This window comes from Girardinichthys multiradiatus, chromosome 9, assembly GCF_021462225.1.
Source record: "Girardinichthys multiradiatus isolate DD_20200921_A chromosome 9, DD_fGirMul_XY1, whole genome shotgun sequence".
NCBI lineage: Eukaryota > Metazoa > Chordata > Actinopteri > Cyprinodontiformes > Goodeidae > Girardinichthys > Girardinichthys multiradiatus.
In genome coordinates, this window is record NC_061802.1 from 36132144 (window position 1) to 36153368 (window position 21225).

Here is a 21225-nt window from a genome sequence, read left to right on the forward strand (position 1 = left end):
CCCAGAGAGAACCCACACATGTCCGGGAGAACATGCAAACTCCATGCAGAAAGACCCCAGGCTGGGATTAGAACCTAGGATTATCTTACTTACTTTATCTATTTATACTATGTGAAATATTTTCATCTGTTAATATGGATTTTTAATTTCCATATGTACAAAACATACAAGGGTCTTTTAAGATTTTTCAAATCACTTTAAAGTTCTAATAAGATGCACTGAGGTCTGATAAAATGTGAAGTGCCATGAACATTTTAGTAAAATGCTTTATTTGTCCCTGCGACCCACTATGGAAGAAGCAGTATAGAAAATAACTGACTGACTGGCTTTATTTGTCACGGACATCATGGCAGTTTTGGCACGCCTTGTGCCAGTGACGGTTTACAGAAATAGTCTTACTTCATTTCCACCGTGACACCATCCAGGTGGTTTCAGATTAGCCAAGCCCTTTTCTCGACATAGTCATCTGTACCAACCGCCCAAAAGCAGTTTTGTGATGAATGGGTGTTTTAATTGTGGTTAAGGAGTCAATTTATTACATTTGTCAGTTAATAATATAAATCCAGAAACAGCATGATGCAAAAGCTCACTATTTGGAATCCCCTTTTCAGAATCCTTCTTCAATGAATGCTGTCAGCAGTAACATCTGGGAAATATCCAAGCACAAACAGAAAACCTGGTGGACTCAGCATGTAACAAAGCAGGAAACATAGATTTGTGCATTTCATATATTACATAAGTGGGCCTATGAGCTGAATAAATGGAGATGTACTTCAGTTGGTCAGTGAGGAGGATTGGAGGCCTAGATGCTCCCTGACTCCTGTTATTTTCAGCTCTGTTTGGCAGAAAGCCTCCAAATCTTTCAAAGTTGTCTAATACAGACATATCTGTGGCAGGTGGTGTATTTACTTATGCATATTAGTACTTCTGCATTCTGTGTAACAGATCTGGAATGTCGACTGACCTCTAGCGCTTCATGTTTTTCTCCGCTAACCTGGCAGATTCACACTTCGCTTACAGATCTGATTTAAAGATTAAAAAATGAAATAAAATTTAAAAAAATATATGTTGATGCTAGTTTTTCAGTTACTCAAATGTCAAAGACAAGGAAAGACAAAGACAGGCTTGAAGGAAAACGAATCCATTAAGTTGGTGAGTCACTGCGGCACGCAGCTCCAGCCTGGTGGCATTCCTGCTGGGACGAAGACAAATATCCGTGAGATATTGAGAGTCACAGTGTTGCGTTAACCTGAGCCAGACCCGTTTGTCGAGCTGGGCTCTTCCACATGAAGAGTGAGTATCCAACCCAACCAACACTGAAACCATCTCCTGCGCGCCTTGGACGCACAAAGGAAACCGCTCTGCGTCAGAACACAGAAACGTCTGAAGTTTTACATTTTCTTTTATAAAGTTGTACTTTCATCGGACCCAGAATGAGAGTCTGAAGAAGACATAGATTTAATTTTTTTTTTCTAGCTTTTTGGGATCTAAAATCTCACGATGGATGAGGTGAGTTGGCTCAAATCAGATATACGTTATATTTTAAAATATATGTAATTTGTGTTGTAAAAGCACGTATCCAGCTGCTGTATATGAATCTCACCTATTCCAAAAATTAACCCCGGTTGCATTAATATATGAACTACTTGAGCACGTCAATACGTGCTCAAGTAGGCCCCAAATCTCGCTGAGATCGACCATTTTAAAAAGCTTGTACCCACTTCAGTCCGGTGTCAAAAACTATGATTATTTTTTCACTTTATAATATGTTAATATATTTGTAAATAGTACAAAAGTTAAAGTCCGTCAACAAAAAACAGACAGATGTAATAGAGTTGAATCCAACAGAAAACGAGAGAAATATAATAAGCCAAATACTTCATGAAAGCTTATTCGTCTCATTTTTGTTGAACGTAAAAACATGCGCACAAAAGAGCATGCTGTTGGATGGTGCGTTTATAAACTGAAAATAATGGGAATTCGTAATTGTCATGCATTTGATTAATTGGATTTTGAGACTAGTATTTGACTTGCTGCTTACGAGTCTTTATTTAAGTATTTATTTATAAGGAGGAATGTTGAAAAACATACAAACAATTATCTGACAAGACAATTTAAATCAAATATCATTCAGAGACATGAACTTTAATATATTTTAAACACTTTTAATACACTTTTTTTTACACTTTGCATGTTTCCATGCAAAACATAGTGAAATAAAACCCAGCTATGTTTCTTATTAAATAGATAATGAACTTTTCACAAAAATCTCTGTGCTTGTACGTGACAGAAAGAACACAGCCAAAAGGATAAGAGACAGTAATTAAAAATCAAAAAACGCCATAAACTGTCAGGTACAACCAGACACAGAGTTGATATCAGCAACTACGTCATATAAACTATCAGGGAAATCATTTTTAATCAATGACTTCATTACTGACCACGATCTTGATGTTATGTTTTTAACAGAAACACGGTTACATGAATTTAATGAAGCTCCCATTCTGATAGAGGCGACGCCTCCGAACTACAATTTTCTTTGTGAGAGCAGACAGCAAAGAAACGGTGGAGGGATGGCCACTTTGTTTAAAGATTTATTAGAGTGTAAAAAAGGTTTTCTGGGTAAATTTGACTGTTTTGAATATTTGGCTCTCCAGGTAAAGAGCCCAGTCCGAACCATTTTCTTGAATATTTACAGGCCTCCCAATTTCACCAAATAAACTACAAAATATTTGAAGAAATCGTACAGCAACTAAGCTCTTCTTCCTGCTGTCTCGATCTTTTACCCACAGCTTTCCTTAAGAAAGCTTTGCCTGTAATAACATCTGATTTAACTCAAATAATAAACACGTCCCTTTTGTCAGGAGTTTTCCCCCAGGCCCTAAAAACAGCAATTATCAAACCTCTATTGAAAAAGAACAACTTGGACAAGCAGCTACTACAGAACTACAGGCCTATATCAAACCTCCCCTTCATCAGTAAGATAATTGAAAAAGCTGTGTTTCAACAGTTAAACAACTTCCTAACAACGACCAACCGTTTCGATGTCTTCCAGTCAGGCTTCCTGCTCACCACAGTACAGAGACTGCTCTTGTCAAGGTGTTCAATGACATCCGTATAAATGCAGACTGTGGAAGAACCACAGTGCTGGTATTATTGGACCTTAGTGCAGCATTCGACACTGTTGATCACTCAATTTTCTTAGAGCGCCTGGAAAACTAGGTCGGCCTTTCTGCTACAGCACTCAACTGGTTTAAATCCTACTTGAAGGACAAGGACTTTTTTGTGTCAGTAGGAAACTTTACATCAGAGACCACAAAAATCACATGTGGCATTCCCCAAGGATCCATCTTAGGGCCCCTCCTATTCAATATCTACATGCTCCCCCTAACTCGGATTTTAATAAACAACAACGTAAGTTATCATAACTATGCAGACAACACACAGCTATACGTTACGATGTCACCAGGTGACCATGAACCCATTCAAGCGCTGGGTAAATGCTTAGAAGAAATCAATGCATGGATGGACCAAAATGTTCTTCAGCTGAATCAAAACAAAACTGAAGTAATAATCTTTGGACCAAAGGAAGAGCGTTTAAAAGTTAGCACACAGCTTCAGTTAATACAGCTAGAAACCACCAGTCAGGCTCGAAACCTGGGTGTAGTGATGGACTCAGACCTGAACCTTCAGAGGCACATAAAGACAGTAACAAGGTCGGTCTTCTATCACCTAAAGAACATCTCCAGGATTAAAGGACTAATGTCTCAGCAGGACCTTGAAAAACTACTTCATGTGTTCATCTTTAGTAGAATTGATTACTGCAATGGTGTTTTCACAGGTCTGCCTAAAAAGTTGATCAGACAGCTGCAGTTGATCCAGAACGCTGCTGCCCGCGTCCTCACTAGAACTAAGAAAGTGGAGCACATCACCCCGGTTCTAAAGTCCGTACACTGGATCCCTGTAGCTCAGAGAATAGAGTTTAAAATACTTCTGTTAGTCTATAAATCACTGAATGGCTTAGCACCAAAATACATTACAGACTTGTTGTCAGTGTATCAACCAGCCAGACCTCTCAGGTCTTCTGGCTCAAATCTACTCAGCAGAACCAGAACCAAACATGGAGAAGCAGCTTTTAGTTCTTATGCTTCACTAATCTGGAATAAACTCCCAGAAAACTGTAAAAGTGCCAAAACCCTAAGTTGCTTTAAATCAAGATTAAAAACTTATTTATTTAGAGTGGCCTTTGAAAGTGTTATCTAAACATTATTAGTTAAGTTTTCAGTCCAAGTTTCCCTTCATTTCCTTGTCCATCATTCTATTCTCTTTATTTTTTTGGAATTACCTCTGTTGTTTGATTTTCTGTATCATTGTAATGTTTTTTCCTTATGTACAGCGCCTTGAGTGCCTTGTTGCTGAAAAGCGCTATATAAATAAACTTGACTTGACTTGACATAAACAAATTTTGATAAATGTCTTATATACAAAACATAACATAAAGGGTGTGGGGAGGTTACCCAGCCCACATTCTCCACCCTCCTGAGTCCGTTTTACTGTGACTTAAAGTCAGAAATAAAAGCAAATATGTTAGCTCAGAGTTTGCATGTTCTCCCCGTGCATGCCGGGGTTCTCTCTGGGTACTCCGGCTTCCTCCCACAGTCCAAAGACATGACTGTTAGGTTAATTGGTCTCTCTACATTGCCCTTAGGTGTGAATGAGTGTGTGCTTGGTTGTTTGTCCTCTGTATGTCTCTGTGTTACCCTGCGATGGGCTGGCAACCTGTCCAGGGTGTACCCTGTAGACAGATGGGGATAGGCACCAGCTCCCCCATGACCCACTATGGAATAAGCGGTATAGAAGATGAATGAATGAATGTCAGCTCTGAATTATTGTGCATAGTCTTTGTGATCCAGATCATGCCATATTATAATAGCTATATCTCTTTGACTTTTCTTGTGACACTTTTAGCAAGACGGCATGTTAGACTTCCAGGAGCTGAGGGCCAAGTTCCAAGACAAGGAATTCCTCCTGTGGCCACCAAAGAACAAACCTGCTGTACCAGAGAAGCCAAAGGTTATCTCTCCTCCCCTTAGCCCCACTCACCACCTTCCGTCAGGAGCACGCCCCTCACTGCTCACCTCTATAAACCAGGCCTTGGAATCAAAGACAGTGAACACCCCTAGAGTGGTCTTTAAGGGTGAGAAGAAAGATAACAAAATGCTTCTTATTCAGAATAACTCAAAAGTCAAAGAAAAATCTGACTGGAGACCGAAGGAGAGTAAGGAAAAGACAAAGGAAAGCAAAGAGAAACTGAATGAAAACTCATCAGATCACAAGGAGAAGAATGGTAAGAAGCTCCCAATCTTCAGGACACAGAAGGAGAATACATCTGAGCTGGTGCCTGCCTCGCCTCCTCTGAAGGCCAAAACACAAAGGAAGAAGAATATTCTTGGTTTCAAGAAGTCTTCCAAGAAAGACACAGAAGCAACCTCAGCTGAATCAATCCTAGACTCTACGACAGGGGATATTGCTGGACCTGCACTAATGATCCCAGTGGTTTTCGATGCTAATAACACCCCACAGGAATCTATATACTCAGTACCGAAACAGGTTCTACCAAAGATTACCATCCCTGAATCCAGTGCTGCAGTGGACCTGACAACACTCTCTCCTATTCCTGAACCTCCTGAATTCTCCCCTCCTCCTGCCATCATCCCAGTTGTCCCAGTTTTCACGATTCCAGCCCTAAAGAGTGAAACCCCACCTCAGATTGAAAATCCTGCTGTGCCAGTTTCCAACCTGCCCAGCCAAAATAAAATTGCTCCCATTCCTCCCATTGTTGCTCCCTCCCGTCCACTTGTCGCTCCTCCCCCTCCACCTGTTTCAGCCCGCTCCCCTCAAATTATTGTGGCTCCCTCCCCTTCACATATTATGGCTCCCTCTCCTCAATCCACTGCTCCTCCCTCCTCTCCACCCAGAACTGCCCCTTCACCAAGAGCTATGCCCCCTCCTCCACTGAGTTTTGCCATCTCTGATTCTCTTTCCGAGGCCTCTGCTCGCTCCTCATCTCCTTCTGACCTTCAGGTTGCAGCTGGTTCTGACGTGGAGGTTACACATCCAACTGCAGAGGATGCAATGGACTCTCTTTCTCTCAAACCAGAACGTCCTGTCTCTGCCCTCTCTGCCCTGGAGAGGGCAGAGGACATGAGTACTGGGAAAAGAACCCCACCGAGTGACCAGAGGATTTTAAGCGCTCTGGAGAACACACGCAGGAAGGCAGCCAGGTGAACAACAGAAAAGATGATTTAGAAAGGTTTAAGATACAAAAGATCACTAACAATTATGCTTTCTCTGCTTTCAGCCCGCTGTCTAGCCACACTCCCCCACCTGAAGACTTTCCTTCTCACCTGGACCCCGCCCCTACTGATGTAGTTTTCTCACCTATTGATTATGAGGGAAAGAAACCCTCCTCACCAGAAGCTTACGGCACTGACCACAGTAAGTTTCAGCAGAGGTCCTCTCCTCTCAGTCTTTCCTGTTCTCCTGGAATTTAGTCATGATTTATTTCATCACAACATGAAGAGTAGAACAACCTTCCTCATTGTCAGGACCTCAGGTATGTGCTGGAATGCTGCAGAAAAGTAGTTTAGGAATTTAAATGAAACAGAAAACACAGGATGATTCATTAGATTCAGGTTCAGAAAAGGTGTTGGAGTAAAGCTGTAAAATTACCCACACAAACAACAGTCCTGACATTCTTGCTTAGTTCCAGAAACAACTGAGCTGACCTGTAGAGGTATGACAACTATGACAGAGCTGCTGGGGCTCTTTATAGTCTGATAAACATTACTCAGGCTGAGCACGGCTTACAGATGGCATAATGAAATTTAATTTCTCTTGGAGGTATTCATCCAGATCATGTCCTCCTTTTTACCTTTTTTTATCAAATCTAACTAAAAAAAAGCTGTTTGAGGAAGTGCTTTCATGTTAAAGTTGGGATTTTTTTTTTAGAATTTCTAGAGAAGCAAACTAAGTCAGAAAACCAGATATACAGCCAAAACACGGTACACTGAAGGCCTTATTTTACAGATGTCTGACAACTTTCACAGTGTTTTATGGGTGGGACTTCCTTTCAAAGCTAATTCTTCCCTTTTTATTTGTTTTTCTTCTCATTTCTTCTTTGTTGTTTCACACAACAGGCTGTTGAGTTCTAAAGGAATATTTCAGGTTTTTGTGAAGTGATGTCCTGTAAAATTGTCAATGATAGTTCTGTTATCTCTAATGAAAGATATGTTAGTACTGTGTGTTTGTAGAAAACGTGTTGTGGTCTCTAGTGCTGTATGTCCTACTTTCAGTTGCTAAAGTCAGCTAAAACGAGGCACACTCCAACTAGTTGTTACTTTATATCGCAAAGCGACTATGGCTCAGTGGGAGCAGTAGTCTCGCAATTTGAAAGTGGAGGGTTCAAGTCCAGCCTTCTCCTCCCTCTTGCTGATGTGCTCAAGCTGCTTACAGAAATGCTTTTTGATGTCTGAATGTTTGTGAGGGTGAATGTGGCTCTAGTTTGATTGGTCAGTATGGCTAGAAAAGAGCTATAAAAATTTAGTCCATTTACCATATATGTTAACTCAAACAGTCCATAATATATGACATCAGTTTTTTGTGGATATTAATGTTCTGCGTTTTTGCATGAAGACGTGCGTTTCCAGGTCTGGACTGACTGACCTGTCCTGGCTGAGTCGTTTTAAATAATCAGCCCAAACAGAGGCCAATGTTTGACAGTTATCATATGCTTCATTGTAGATATTTATTCTCTACACTTTCACTAGAGACCATTGTTGTTCATTTTTACACTGTTACTACACTATGTTGCTGTCGGCTCTATCAGTCCACACTAAGCCTGCCAAGAGAGAAGCAAACCTTCTGAGAACTACATGACATAACTTTGTGTTGTAACACAGACAATGCTAGGCTCAAAAACATCGGGAAACTTACCCATTTCTTATGTTCTATCCAGCAGATATGAATGTTTTCACTTTGAGTTATAAAATTGCTAAAAGCAGCTAAAATGTTGCTCCGTCTGACTGTTAGCCTTCCTCAGCTCTCAGGATTTATTCACTTTTCTGCATAGTCACAGGGATGTGGCATCTGTGTGCTATAGCAAAGGGAACATTTACTGATAATAACTTCACAGAACCTCACCTCAGAAAATGCAAACTATCATTTTAATTTAAATTATGGTGATGTGCCTCTTCACAGGGACAGCTTCTCCGGTATTGCAAAACGTCACTGTGGAGAGGTCTAACCTTCCCTTAGAGCTCCTTCTGGTTCCACCTCCTCCAACCATACAGGTCGTACCTGAGACTCAGGGTCCCGCTCCAGAGAATCCTGACAGACCTCTTTTTGTCAATTTGAGTGAATTTATTCCCCCTCCACCTCTTATTCCTGAAGGTAGTGACAGATCCACCAACATCACACTTGGAAATCATTTCAATTTTAGAGCCTAAATTGCAAGTTTGTGTCATATTCCTTTATCTAACCCTCTGTTGCACAGAGATTCGTGTTCCACCTGAATTTTCAGAACCCGACGCCACAGATGTCCCAGAGTTTGATGATTTGACGGATGCCTACTCCCCCGAGCTCCCAGTGTCAGAGTGTGGGAATGAGGACCTCACAGGTCCTGATGTTCCAGATGAACCGAACCAGTCAAAGATTATCAGCAATGGGATCACTGATTCAGAAACTAAGGTCTACACTGAGACAGCGTATGGAGATGACCAAGATAATCCTCCACAGAAACAACCCTTCCAAGCTGTTCAAGACCACTCAACACCAAAGGAGAAGTAAGATTATGACGTTCAGCTGTAAACTCATTAAATTGAAATGTCTGACTGTATCTCACAAAATGGTGTTAATGCCTCTTCGTCAACAATTTGTCCTACATAGCCCTCAAACACTATACCAGAGCAGTATGAATGACAGCAACGAAAACTTGTACGAGGCCGTTCGTTTGTCCTCTGGCAAAAAAAAGGAGAAGGGCAACAGTGGGAAGAAACGCAAAGGGACCCTAAAAAGTAAGTTTAATCCACCGCTTTTGACACATTCTTCGCATACTACCCACAAGGTTCTAATTGATTCGTAGTTTATGATAGGTCATGCTAGAAAAAGGTTTTAGAATGGGTTGCAGAATTGGCCGGAAAAACTGAATTTTGCAGAAAAAATAAAACGCCCAGCCAGACCCACAACCTACGGTATTTTACTTTTTACACACACAAATAGGAATGTACAAAGATTTGACTTTCAAAGATTACTTGACAAAATGGCTGACCTTGTAGTAGTTCATCTGCGTCTCTGTTTGACCTCAGTGTTAAGACTCTGTCACACATTAAGGCTACATGTTCATTTCTGCATTTTAAGCAAGGATTAACAGGTATTTTTATACAAAAATGAGTATCCTAGTCTGACCATTTAACGATTTCTGATAAAAAACACAGCATCCTAATGTTAAAAAAAGGAGCTGATTCAGATTTTTGTATGCTCTAAAGTGAACTTTTGTCTGTTTTAATTCACAGATCCATATGCTGAGAATGCACGAGAAACGGTGGGCACTGAGAAATTACAGTCTTGCTAAAGTATTTGTGCTACTTTGTGTATTTTCACATTTTGTCATGTTGTAGTTGCAGCTCCAGGTTTTGGAGCTCTTCTTTTCTTAATGGCTCATTCATATTGGATGACTTGCCCCAGATTCCTATTTGGATTTAGGTCCTGACTTGGACTGTGTCATTCTATCACATGAATATGCTTTTATCTAAATCATTCCATTGTAGCTCTATGCTCAGATGTATTGTCCTGTTGGAAGGGGAACCTCCACCCCTGTCTTTTGTGACGTCTAGCCTTTTTTTTTTTTACTTCATCCATTAACATTGACTCCAATCATTGTCCCAGTCCCTGCTGAAGAAAAGCATCCCTGCAGCCTGACGTTTCACCCGCCATATTTCATCAGATGCTGTATTCAGAGTGAATGGCAGTGTTAGTTTTCAGCCACACACAGATTTTGCTCTTAGGCCAGAAAGTTGAATTTTAGTCTCATCTGGCCAGAGCACCTTCTTTGTTGTGTCTGATACATGAGTTGTTGAAAACGGCGAACAGAACTTCTTGTGGATTTCTTTAACCAGTCACTTTCCTCTTGACACTCTCCCAGAAATGTTGGATTTCTAAGATTCTTCAACCTGAGCTGTGGATCTTACCAGCTCCTCCAGAGTCAACATGGACCTCTTTGCTGTGTCTGTGATTATTGCCCTCATTTCTTATTTTGATGTAGGTCTGGGCTTTGACTGGGCCATTCTTATACATTAATATGCTTTGTTCTATATGGTCTGTATGGTCTTTGCAGATTTGCATCATGCTTCATGATGAATACATTTAAGATGAAAACATTAATCTTCTTTATTGCTCTCCAACACACCTTGGAGGCCTTCATACAATCGATGGATTTATACGGAGATTAAATTACACACAGGTGGAGTTTATTCACTAAATAGGTATCTTCTGATTGGCTGCGTTGAATTTATTTAAGGGTATCTGACATAAGGCGTCTGATATCAAAAGCATATTGTACAAATAATAAAAAAAAGATGTATCTTGTGGCTGTAACCTGACAAAATGTGAAAAGGTTTATGATACTTTTGAAAGGAAATCACCTTGAAAATCAGAGACATAATGCATTTATCTGCCTTTTTTATCTAAGCAAATTAAGTCTTATCTCATTGTGGATATTTACAGGTTCAGGAAAAACCCAAGACAATCAGGTTTGGCAGGTAAGGCCTTCTTTTTTTGGACCCACTTCCCCAGTTTACATTCCACCTATTATTCTGAGAGTTTCTGACTATGGTGTGATTTAGTTGTGTTTCCCCCTGGTAATCCCCCCCTTCTGTTTCAACATGCTGCGAGACAACAACTTTTATAAAGGAGAATATAATGCACTGCCTCTCCCCACAGGAGCGAAAAAAAGCAAACCTCAGCCAAGCCGGATGAGAAGGAGCTGAAAAAGAAGGAGAAGCAGCGGCTGGAGAAGGAGAAGAAAGAGCTGAAGGAGAAACAAGAGCGAGAGAGGAAAGAGCAGAAAGAGAGGGAAAAGAAGGAGAATGAGATGAAGAAAAAATTCTGTGTGAGTTCTGTTATTTTGACAGAGAACAAGAGGAGGAGGTATGGAAGGTGACTGAGTGGCAGAGGAGGAGGGTGGGGTAAATGTCTGGGCACTCAAACCTGTCAGGATTCATTCCTCACTGTGGAAGAGCTGAGCAACATGTGTAATATGAGTAAACATGAGTTTCACTGTTAGCAGCACGTCCTCACACAAGTTTTTAACTTAAATCTGTTTCTGTAGCAGAGATCTTACAACAAGAATTTAGTTTTTACAGAAACCAGGTGATAAAAGCCCTTTAAGAATCTAAACAAATGTTTAACTATCGTTCTTAATAGGATTAACTCAAATGAGGTGATAATCAGAAAGAAATTAATTCTTTTGCAAACCAGTTGCAAATTGTAGTGTTTTAGTTTCTATTCCATCTCAGATGTGGTTTTATGTAGTTGGTATGAAAATAAAGTCTAAACAGTTCTATGTTCATTATCATTATCACATTATCACTGAAGTAGCATAAATGTATTCTCTGCATAAAACCAGCCATTTTATGTCATTTAGTACTCTTTTGGAACTTTTCTCTAAAACGTTCAACAAGAAATGTTTTTGCCTGCTATAGACCCAAGCATCTTTCTCTGTTGTCAAAACTTTCATTCCACTTATCACAAAATATTTTATGCAGTGTTGTGTTTGAATGCACCGAAATGAATAACTAAATTCTCATTGCCTAGCTATAAAAACTGATTGATCTTGGTTGTTTCTGCGTTGGGGTTCTCTTAGTACTACCCACGAGCCTGCTGCAGGCAGGGCACAACAGCAGTTACACATTACATTATACCTCTCTTTAACTTAGCCAAATTATTTAAAACAGTGGTTCCCAAACTTTTTAGCATCTGACCCACAAAGTGACAGACTCATAACCCTGACTATTGGATGGGACTACTAAGTTAAATAAGAAGGGTGCATTGACTGAATGTAAATATGTATTACCATCACATCTATAGTTCTTGAGTTTGATATCCAAAGAGGATATCACTTGCTTATTTATAATTCCCAGAGGGGAACCACTGATTTAGTCCTAAAACAGAGAAATTAAATGCTCCTAATGTATTGTGCCTTAACAAATAAATAAATAAAACAGTAAATTACAAAAAAAAAGTTTACAGTGAGAAAAGGACAAGTTGATAGTTTGGGCTTCGTTCCACCAGATTCCATTAGATTGGTGTCTGATGAGGGTGGAGAACACTTATATAAGTTATTCTCTCAGCCATTAATGAGTTGGTTTTTCTGAGACCACAGCTTTACTGCAGAAATGGGAGTGATTTCTGGTTCTGAAGTGAAAGGAGTAATTGGAAAATGTTTAGTTGGGTGGCTGGTGTCAAAGTACTGTCCGTGAGAAGCTAAATCACCATTCAAATCCAACAATGTTGAGAAATATCTCAAACATTTCCTGCTAAATATGATCTCTGCTTCAAATTAAATTTTGCAGAAGCTTCTAGAACTATGTTAAACTCACACGTTCTATCTACTTCATCCATGGCCCGTCTGACCTGTTGTTTGCTCAGAGACTGATCTTTGCCCTGACCTTTGCCCCCATGTCAACTAAGTCAGTTTCTCCACAAACACTAAATTTATTATCACTGTTGTGGAGAAACCATGTGCATTAAAATTAGCACAGAAAGCAAATCTCCCCACTGCCGTGTTTTCTGTCTGAAAGACACGGATAGAGTTAGATACTCTGAAATCTTTTTACTTTGTGCAACTATAGTCTCTTATATGTTATTGCCTTTGATAAAGTGGTGTTTATTCATTTTCTTTTTCCTTAATGAAACATCTTGATTAGTTTTGAGAGGTCTTGTTATCTCTAACATGATTATTTGGTGTTAGGCTTTCATGTAACATCTCTGTTTCTGTGTGTGTTTCAGGTCACAGGGCAGGAGGAAGCCATGTATCAGGCAAAAGTAAACGTAACTACAAAGGGCAGTAAGAACGATCTCCCTGTCAAGAATGGAGACGTCATCAGCATCATCCGAACGACCAAGTGCCCCAAAGGGAAGTGGCTGGCCAGGGACAGCAGTAACACCTGTAGGTGGAAAACTAGCGGAGGCGTTCACTATATGTTAGTCTCTGGAAAAGAAGGAGATGAGCTCCTCTTAATCTCAGAAAGTAGCTCACCTACATGAATCTGTTTGTTGCTCCAGATGGGTATGTTTCTGTGGACCACTTGGAGATGGACTTTAGGGAGATGTTAGAGGTGGGAAAGAAGACTCCTCGCAACAGCACCATCACAGAGGCAGAAACCACCACAGACGGCAGGTACGTGTCGCACCTCAACAACATTAACATGTAGATAAGAAGCTGACGCTGTGAGAAGGATGACAAGCATCTGCTTTCTGTCTCTTTATCAGGGTGCTGAATCACTTCAGCCATTCAGCGGAAAGCTGTAAGTGTTTGCAACTGGTGCCCCTGATTACAGTATGTATTAAATCTGTCAGAAACTGTCTGATACCGACTGCTTCTTCATGCTGTTGTTCATGTGTTCAGTCACAGATGACAGTGAGGAGTGGGCCTGTGAAGACGATGATTCGTTCTCACCTGCCCCTGAAACATCTCATCAGTTACCAGGGTAACCTAACTTCCAGCCTGATGTCCACCTTTCATTACACACTAATTGATTGATTGGTTGATTGATTGATTAGTTCTTAAAAGTTGTTTTTTTCTCACCTTCTCTTAATTCTGCAGAAGTCACACAAGGACTTTCTCCATGCCAGAGACAGGTAAGATAGATATCATAGACCCTAGATATCATAGATACAGTATGTGTGTCAGACTACTCTATCTTTGTTGCCTCAGAGACAACTTTACTTGAAACACTGCCTGGAAGGCAAATGTTAAAATAGATGAAGTCTGTGAAGTTTCAAAGAGCTCATTTCCTGAAAATCTACATTCATTCTGACAGTATTTTGTGAATCGTGGTCAGCTGACTGTAAATCAAACATTATAGAATTATTAAAGATAATACTCAAAGCTTGATTTTGTATCAGTATATCTGATAACTTAAATGGGCTATTAATTGATTAATGGCCCATTTATTTTGCAGCATTTTGGATTCATAGTTTTAAATGGGAAACTTGCGGAGATTTGTTCAGATTGAGGCTATAAATGTCCTTGTTGAATATGCAAAACTCTGAGATGAAATTGTTTGGTGAGTTTTACACAGCTTCCTATTAGAAAATCACATATGGAGATTTTTGGTGTCATCTGACGATTATTAGACTATTGACCAACTTTAATAATTGGCATTTTACAGTACCTTGCATTCATTGTATTCATTATTTTTATCATAGGCAGATTATTACTATTTTGGTACAGTAGGTTGGTAGGTATGTTTACAAAGGTTTTCAGTGCATTTTAATAACCAATTATTCTCTGCATACATCTTCAGCTGAATCCCTACTTTATGACTTGCAGGATAAACATGTTGGTTGTGAAACCGGAAGCTGTTAACTATTTAACATGTGATAACAAGTTTAAGGTTATGGCATCTGATAGAATATGTTTTTTTTTTTTTGTTTTATCATGATATGGTAATATTTGTTTCTGGCTCGTTTTTTCTTTATAGGAAACAAGGACCTTGCTATAAACCACCAGTACAGTCACAGTGACATGTGTGACAGCTCTCAGATCCAGTGAGTTCATGCTCTTTTATACTGCCGAGCACGACCAAGTGCCCCAAAAGAGATGTTAAAAAAACTGACTAGTGTGTATTAATCTCTGTACCAGAGCGAGACAAGAAGCACTTCAAAAGTTGGCAACATTTTTAAGGTCATCAAAATCTTTGGATCCAGCTCCAGTGTAAGTGTTATATAAACATGTTGATGCTGTACACATTTTAAACACAGTAAAAACTTTGCTCATGACTTGTGTCGTTTTTTGGGTTTTTTTAAGTGAGCCCGAACCAGAAAGGAGTAAGTTCAGCTCAATCAGTCCCATTTATAAATTGTTCATTTTAATGCTTTTCTTTTTTTTAAATGATGCAATAACCTGGTTCCTCCGCAGGTTCTTCACCTGTGCAGGAAGAAGCTGTTAGTGAGTAAGTAGCCCAAAACTAACACACACACATTGAAGAATCCCAGACATGTTGCTCAACCTGCAGACAAACAGGTTCCCTTCTTTTATGTTTGGAATGGACTGCAAAGCATGAAAGATGTGAGCGTGTTAGTTTATGCGTTTAAGAGAAAGTTAGGTGGATTGGAAAATCAGTCCGGTCCTGCTAACAAGTTGTGTCTTGTTCAGATAAACACACACTGTCATCGCTAATGTGCTTTAGGCCTCATCAACAGTGATCAAAACATGGTAACTAGGCATGGCCCAGTTTCCAGTATTAAGGTATGGCTTTTTTAAAAAGGTTTCAGCTTCAGTTGCAGTTAAAGATTTTAATCACATGATCCCTACATTTTAAAATCCTTTTAATTCAGCATTAACTCCTGATTCATTCAACACTTGGAGTCATGGACTATGTCTAGGGCACTGAACTTTAAGTATAGAAGAAAAATGATATAAAACAGCTTCTTCTGTGACAGTGATATCACAGTAAATGTATGTATCCCATCCCAACGCAGCAGACACATGCACTAAACAAAACGGAAACACATATGGCCCTTTTCCACTACTTCCTACTCAGTAGGGTTCGGCACGGCTCTACATGCTTTTTTGGAACATTTACTATTTTTAGTACCTGGATGGATCCAAGCGAGCTACGTCCTAATGAAAAAACAATGTCAGAAGACTGTCGGTCACTGATTGGGTAGGGGTCCGGTTCACTAGTCACAGCATATTTTAATAACTAATATCTTCAACCATTAACACTGGACTTATTGTGTATATGACCACTGTAGCAAGCTTGCATTAGGTAGATTTTAGATTTGCCAACATACACAGAAAAAGAAGGATCAGCGTGACAGATTTAATGGAGCATCACCCATCACTACAATGATGTTGCTGCTAGGGAAGGCAAGTTTATTTTTATAGCACCATTCCTTTGCAGGGTAATTCCAAGTGCATTACAGGAAAACAAAGGAACAAAGATAAGACATTAAAAATATGACGCATCACATAAAAAGAAAGAAACAATAGAATTCAAATTCAGGAAACTAAAAAACAAGCACTTGACATAAATGAAATGATAACACAATCTTAAAACAGGAATGTTTTCAGTCCTGATATAAAAGAGCCAACAGTTTCGGGACATCTCAGGTTTTAAGGCAGTTGTGTTCAGAGTTGAGGCTCAAAAAAACTAAATGCTGCCTCCCTTTGTTTAGTTCATGTACTCTCATTGAGTGACCAGGTCTCAGATGAACAGAGGGGCCTACATGTTTCATACTTGACCAGAAACTCTAAAATGTATTTAAGCAAAGACCATTAAATGCCTTATAGATCAGCAAGAAGTTTTGAATTCTGTCCTTGACAAATAGAGCCAGTGCAGTAATTTAAGGACTGTTGTAATGTAATTCAATTTGCTGGTGGTGGTCGGGACTCTGGCAGCAGCTTTTTAGATGACCGGCAGCTGATTGATTGACCTCAACAATGATCATTAGCACCATTACCTAACACCTACTAAGGAAAAACATGCATTCGAACAGGTCCACTAGTGGATATGTGGGCCATGGTCAAGTGTAAAATACAACCATTAACTAATATGTCATCAGCACAGTTATTGTAGATCTTCTAGTACTCCATAATCAGAGCAACTGGGATCATGTATGTGTTGAATAAAGCATTGAGGAACTCCTTGTGTAATCTTTGTTTTCTCAGATTTATAATTACAAAATTCCACTAAATAGTCCCGGTCTACCAATATAGCCTGACCGACTAACCAGCCTACATCAGCTTGTGTTACTCAAAAACTAATACTAAATTTAGTTGGTTTAGGCTGCACGGTGGTGCAGTTGGTAGCACTATTGCCTTGCAGCAAGAAGGTCCTAGGTTTGAGTCCCAACCAGGGGTTCTGCATGGAGTTTGCACGTTCTCTCCATGCTTGTGTGTGTTCGCTCCGGGTACTCCAGCTTGCTCCAACAGTTCAAAAATATGACTGTTAGGTTAACCGGTCTTTCTCAATTGTGTGCAAAGGTGTCTCTGTGTTGCCCTGCAATGGACTGGCGACCTGTCCAGGGTGTACCCTGGCGCTTGCCCTTAGACCGCTGCAGATAGGCACTAGCTCCTCTACAAGCAGTAATAACCAGTGCATTGTACAATTTTATTAGCAGTCGGAATAATTGGAATAATGCAAAAATTAAATCATGTTATACATTTTGTATGTAAATTTTTGTGTGAATACACAGTATTTTGTTCCATTTATCATACAGTGAGAATCTCATACTGGCCCATTCCTAATTGCAATATGCACAGGTGTACTAATACTTTTTTGAAAGGATAATTAGGGTATGTGTAAAAACATTTATACAAGTATATATATTTTTTTTAAACAGGCCACAGATAAGTTCAACTCAGAAGACAGAGTTTGATCCTACAGCCATCATTTTACCTCCTCCCGACATGTATGCAGACTTTATGCTGGATTCACCGCTGCACAGTGAGGTGAGGATAAATCATAGACTCTCTCACATTCTGCCTGATATGTTTAAATAATGTTTCTTTCTACTTCTAACAGCCAATCAAAAATCTCCCATGCTGACCAGGATCTTTCAACTGTGACAAGTTGCTGCCATGTGAACCTTTGACAAAAACTGCATCTTTTTGACTTCAACTTTATTTATCTGAGAACTGTATGTATGGACCAATACACTGATGTGAACCAGCATCTAAGCAGATGGATATGTTAATTATGTTCCTTGAAGACATAGGTGTAAGGATTCTGAACTTTGGACAGGATGAAATCTCCTTTTTCAATGAGAGGAAATAAAAAAAAACATACAGACTGGTCAAAACCAGAAAATACAACTCATGGTGGAAGTATGGAAAGGATTTAATCAGTGTTTCCAGGGTGGGATACCTTCCTGAGGAAAGAAAGACATTCAAATTAAGGGAAGTCCTGCAACCAACTTTTTCTCAGTTCAGCCAGTAATTCAAAGTTGGATCACAGCTCAAAGAACCCGGACAAGAGTCTGGATGTCTTAGTCCACATGAAGCGTCGACAGGAGGTGGATCGCTTTTATCTTCTGCTCTAAAAAGGTTCGGGGTTTGCTGCAAGGGACTGAACAGATGAAATACACTTAGAAATACCCACCTTCTTTTTCACATAACTATCTGGAACTGGTCAGTGTTTGCATCCCTTATTTTTTTACGTTATAGAAATCTTTTTCTATTTTTAGTTAATACTGGTGACAACCATTCTGGATTGTTTAAGAGTATGCATCTACTGATGAACATCAGCGGAAAATATAAGTTTATTCTGCTTACTTAGTTTAAATCACTTTGTGTAGCAACATTAACGTTGTTGGGCCGAGAAAAAGGCTACAAATTTAACTGTCTTCTTTAAAGCATGGCCAGTTAATGTCTGGACATTTTTTAGTGTGAGATGTTTTAAATTGCAAAAATCTGCTAAACCTGGGCCTGCTGTCTGGCTAGCTATTAGTTTCCATGAGGGTTTCTTCCCTTTTCTACAACTCACTAAAGAATGTCATCTTTCTAACAAAGGAGATGAAAAGAAAATGCTGGTAACTTCACAGAACCTCATTTCAAAGAATCTAAACTATCTTAGGCTTATTAGCTTGCATTAATATAATAGAGCCAAGAGCAAAGACTGTGATGATAAATACAAAACTTTAGAATAGTGTTCGCTCTCCTTCAGATGTAACTGCAGCTTTTAGATGAAAACATCTTGCTTTGTTGTGTTTAATTTCACTGTTCTGCATTTGTCCATGTACCTCAGATGCTTTCTCACAAAGCAATTTAAAGGGTTACAAGTGTGTAATTTATGCGTGTATAAAAGCTCTGTAATGCAAAGAGACTCAATAACAACATCGTTGTTTTGCATGTTTTTTTTTTTAATAAATACCTCTTAAAGTGCAAGTTGTAACCGTAATATCATGCAGTGCATAACAAGGTCCAAACCCCAATCTTAGAGACAGAGATGGAGAAAGACAACAACACACAGAGGAACCCACTTTTGTACAAGGTAACAATAAGCAAGGTGCACCCACACACAACACTCACAACACAGACAAGGTTGTTAAAGTTCACCATTTACCTCCAGCTAAACAGAGATGACAGCTTTGTGGTGGGAAAACTCTCCCTTTGGTAACGTGTATTTAGTGAGGCCTGCTGGCATGTTGTTTGGAGTATCCACGAGTAACATGCCACTATAGGTTCCACAGAGCTGTAAAGGTAGAGCTAAATCCCGAATATATGAGAGCAGTTTGTGTACACCGACAGGACAGTGCAGGACACCACACTTCTTCTATAGGTGTTGTGTACTGTGTTGCTTTCAGCAGCAGTACCATGGGTAGATGCATATATAGACAGAATCTGAACAAAGTTGTTTATTATAGCGGGCTTGTCACCATACAACTACATGTATGTTGCAGGCATACATTTAATATAGGGTTTCAGCAGAGTATTGAAGACTACAGCTTACACCGTTTCAAAGAAAAGGCTTTACGAGGCTCCCTTCAAGTAAAATGTTCTCATTCCCTTTACAGCCTACATGACAAAGTTTAGACCCAGTCTCACAGTACCGAGTCGATCCCTTCAACATCGCGTAGACAAGCGTCTGGAGGTGACACATCACAAAGTAACTTGTCACAGTGGCAGATTTAGACATAGGTGATATGGCTCACCACCCAGAGTGGCAGGTCCTGCCAGTGGTGCAGTGGGTGCACACTGTACAGAGATGGCTAATGATGATGGAGTTTGCTTCGGATACATAGCTCATCATTCAGACAGGGCGAGTTTTTAGGGACTGTTTTTCATCATCTCTAGCTTAAAAGTTTAAATTAGGCCTACCGATCAAATGATTCTGATAAGTTACAGAAGACAATGTTTATGGGGAGGAAATAGTAGAGTGTGCTTCGTTGAGGAAGCGTGTACGTTTTTGGGGCAGCGAGCGGAGGGACGGGTTAAGTGTGGCGAGCTCTTCTAGAGACGTACTCAAGCAAGAACTACAGATGTGTGCCAATATTTTCTTTCTCCTGTGGTATTTAGTGGCTTTTTAATTACATATTAGACTTTTAATTTTGAAGTTGAGGATGAATAAAAGACCAGAACATCACACTGAAATGTAAAACAGCCTCGGGTGATAAGAAGCGTCAGTCGGTGATTTAAAGCTGAATTTAAAGATAGATCATCTTTCAAGCTATGCACAGCTTCAGCACACAGATGGTACTGAGGAGGAGCCAAACCGCTGACCACAGCCGGTACTCTGAGAAACAACGAACAAGTTAGTTGATAAAAAATGCATTCAGTGATAAATGAATGTTAGAATTTAACCAAATACAACGACCCTAAAAAGTTATCCTCCTTAGTTATTAAGGCTTTAGAGAAGAACAGGTTAGTCATGTGATAAGTTACCTTTAAATAAATAAGATGTACCCAAAACTGCAAACATCTACTAAGTGACATCCTCCAGAGGTCCAAAAGGGTTTTTAAACAGTCAAAGTCTAAACTGATGAGTGAGAACCTAAAGAGGTCGCATTCTGTTTCAACATGACCGTACCACACAAACAATAAGATAAAATGTTAAACGGTAACACAACTTATTGAAAACAGTAACACACATAACCTTTACGCATATTGCCAGTTACTCATGTCCAGCATTAATGCCATGTTTCATCTTAATGCTGCTTTAGGACAGTTTTTTTTTATCCCGGAAAGATTTATTGGACAACATATCATCTTGATGAGTTTTAAAAGAAGAATTGGGTGCAAAAAAAAAAAACAACTTTTATAATCCACGTTTTCTCTAATTCACACAGGTTCAAAATTAGACATACGGGCTCAAATATGTAGATAAACCCCTACAAATACTTTGAGAAATGTCGCTGGGCAAGTTGCAGAGAAACCATATGCATCAACGAGCTGCTGGGATCATTCTGACTTGATATTTGACAAACATAGTAGAGTTCATG

At 39.6% G+C, this 21225-nt stretch overlaps 1 protein-coding gene across 2 annotated transcripts; it reads left to right on the plus strand.

Annotated features, from left to right (window-relative positions):
• Positions 1-1229: 1229 nt before the first annotated feature.
• On the plus strand, positions 1230-19171 carry LOC124873585 (titin). Of its 2 annotated transcripts, none has more exons than XM_047374322.1 (20): positions 1230-1509; positions 4969-6284; positions 6362-6498; positions 8260-8451; positions 8555-8843; positions 8947-9074; positions 9573-9601; positions 10783-10817; positions 10999-11167; positions 13066-13225; positions 13342-13456; positions 13549-13583; positions 13685-13766; positions 13883-13917; positions 14763-14829; positions 14924-14995; positions 15089-15108; positions 15200-15233; positions 17629-17737; positions 17811-19171. In XM_047374322.1, the coding sequence occupies exons 1-20, from the start codon at positions 1501-1503 to the stop codon at positions 17832-17834; spliced, it is 3057 nt and encodes a 1018-aa protein (XP_047230278.1). In that variant the 5' UTR covers positions 1230-1500; the 3' UTR covers positions 17835-19171. The 2 variants fall into 2 exon arrangements, with proteins under 2 accessions (XP_047230278.1, XP_047230279.1); XM_047374323.1 differs by having other exon boundaries at positions 1233-1509; positions 8582-8843.
• The last annotated feature ends 2054 nt before the right edge of the window (positions 19172-21225 follow it).

What these genes read in the sequence shown, in the direction of transcription:
- LOC124873585 (XM_047374322.1), top strand. An exon ending in ACACGCAGGAAGGCAGCCAG is followed by an intron (nt 6,285 to 6,361) that starts GTGAACAACAGA and finishes CTCTGCTTTCAG; the next exon opens with CCCGCTGTCTAGCCACACTC. An exon ending in ATTCACCGCTGCACAGTGAG is followed by an intron (nt 17,738 to 17,810) that starts GTGAGGATAAAT and finishes TACTTCTAACAG; the next exon opens with CCAATCAAAAATCTCCCATG.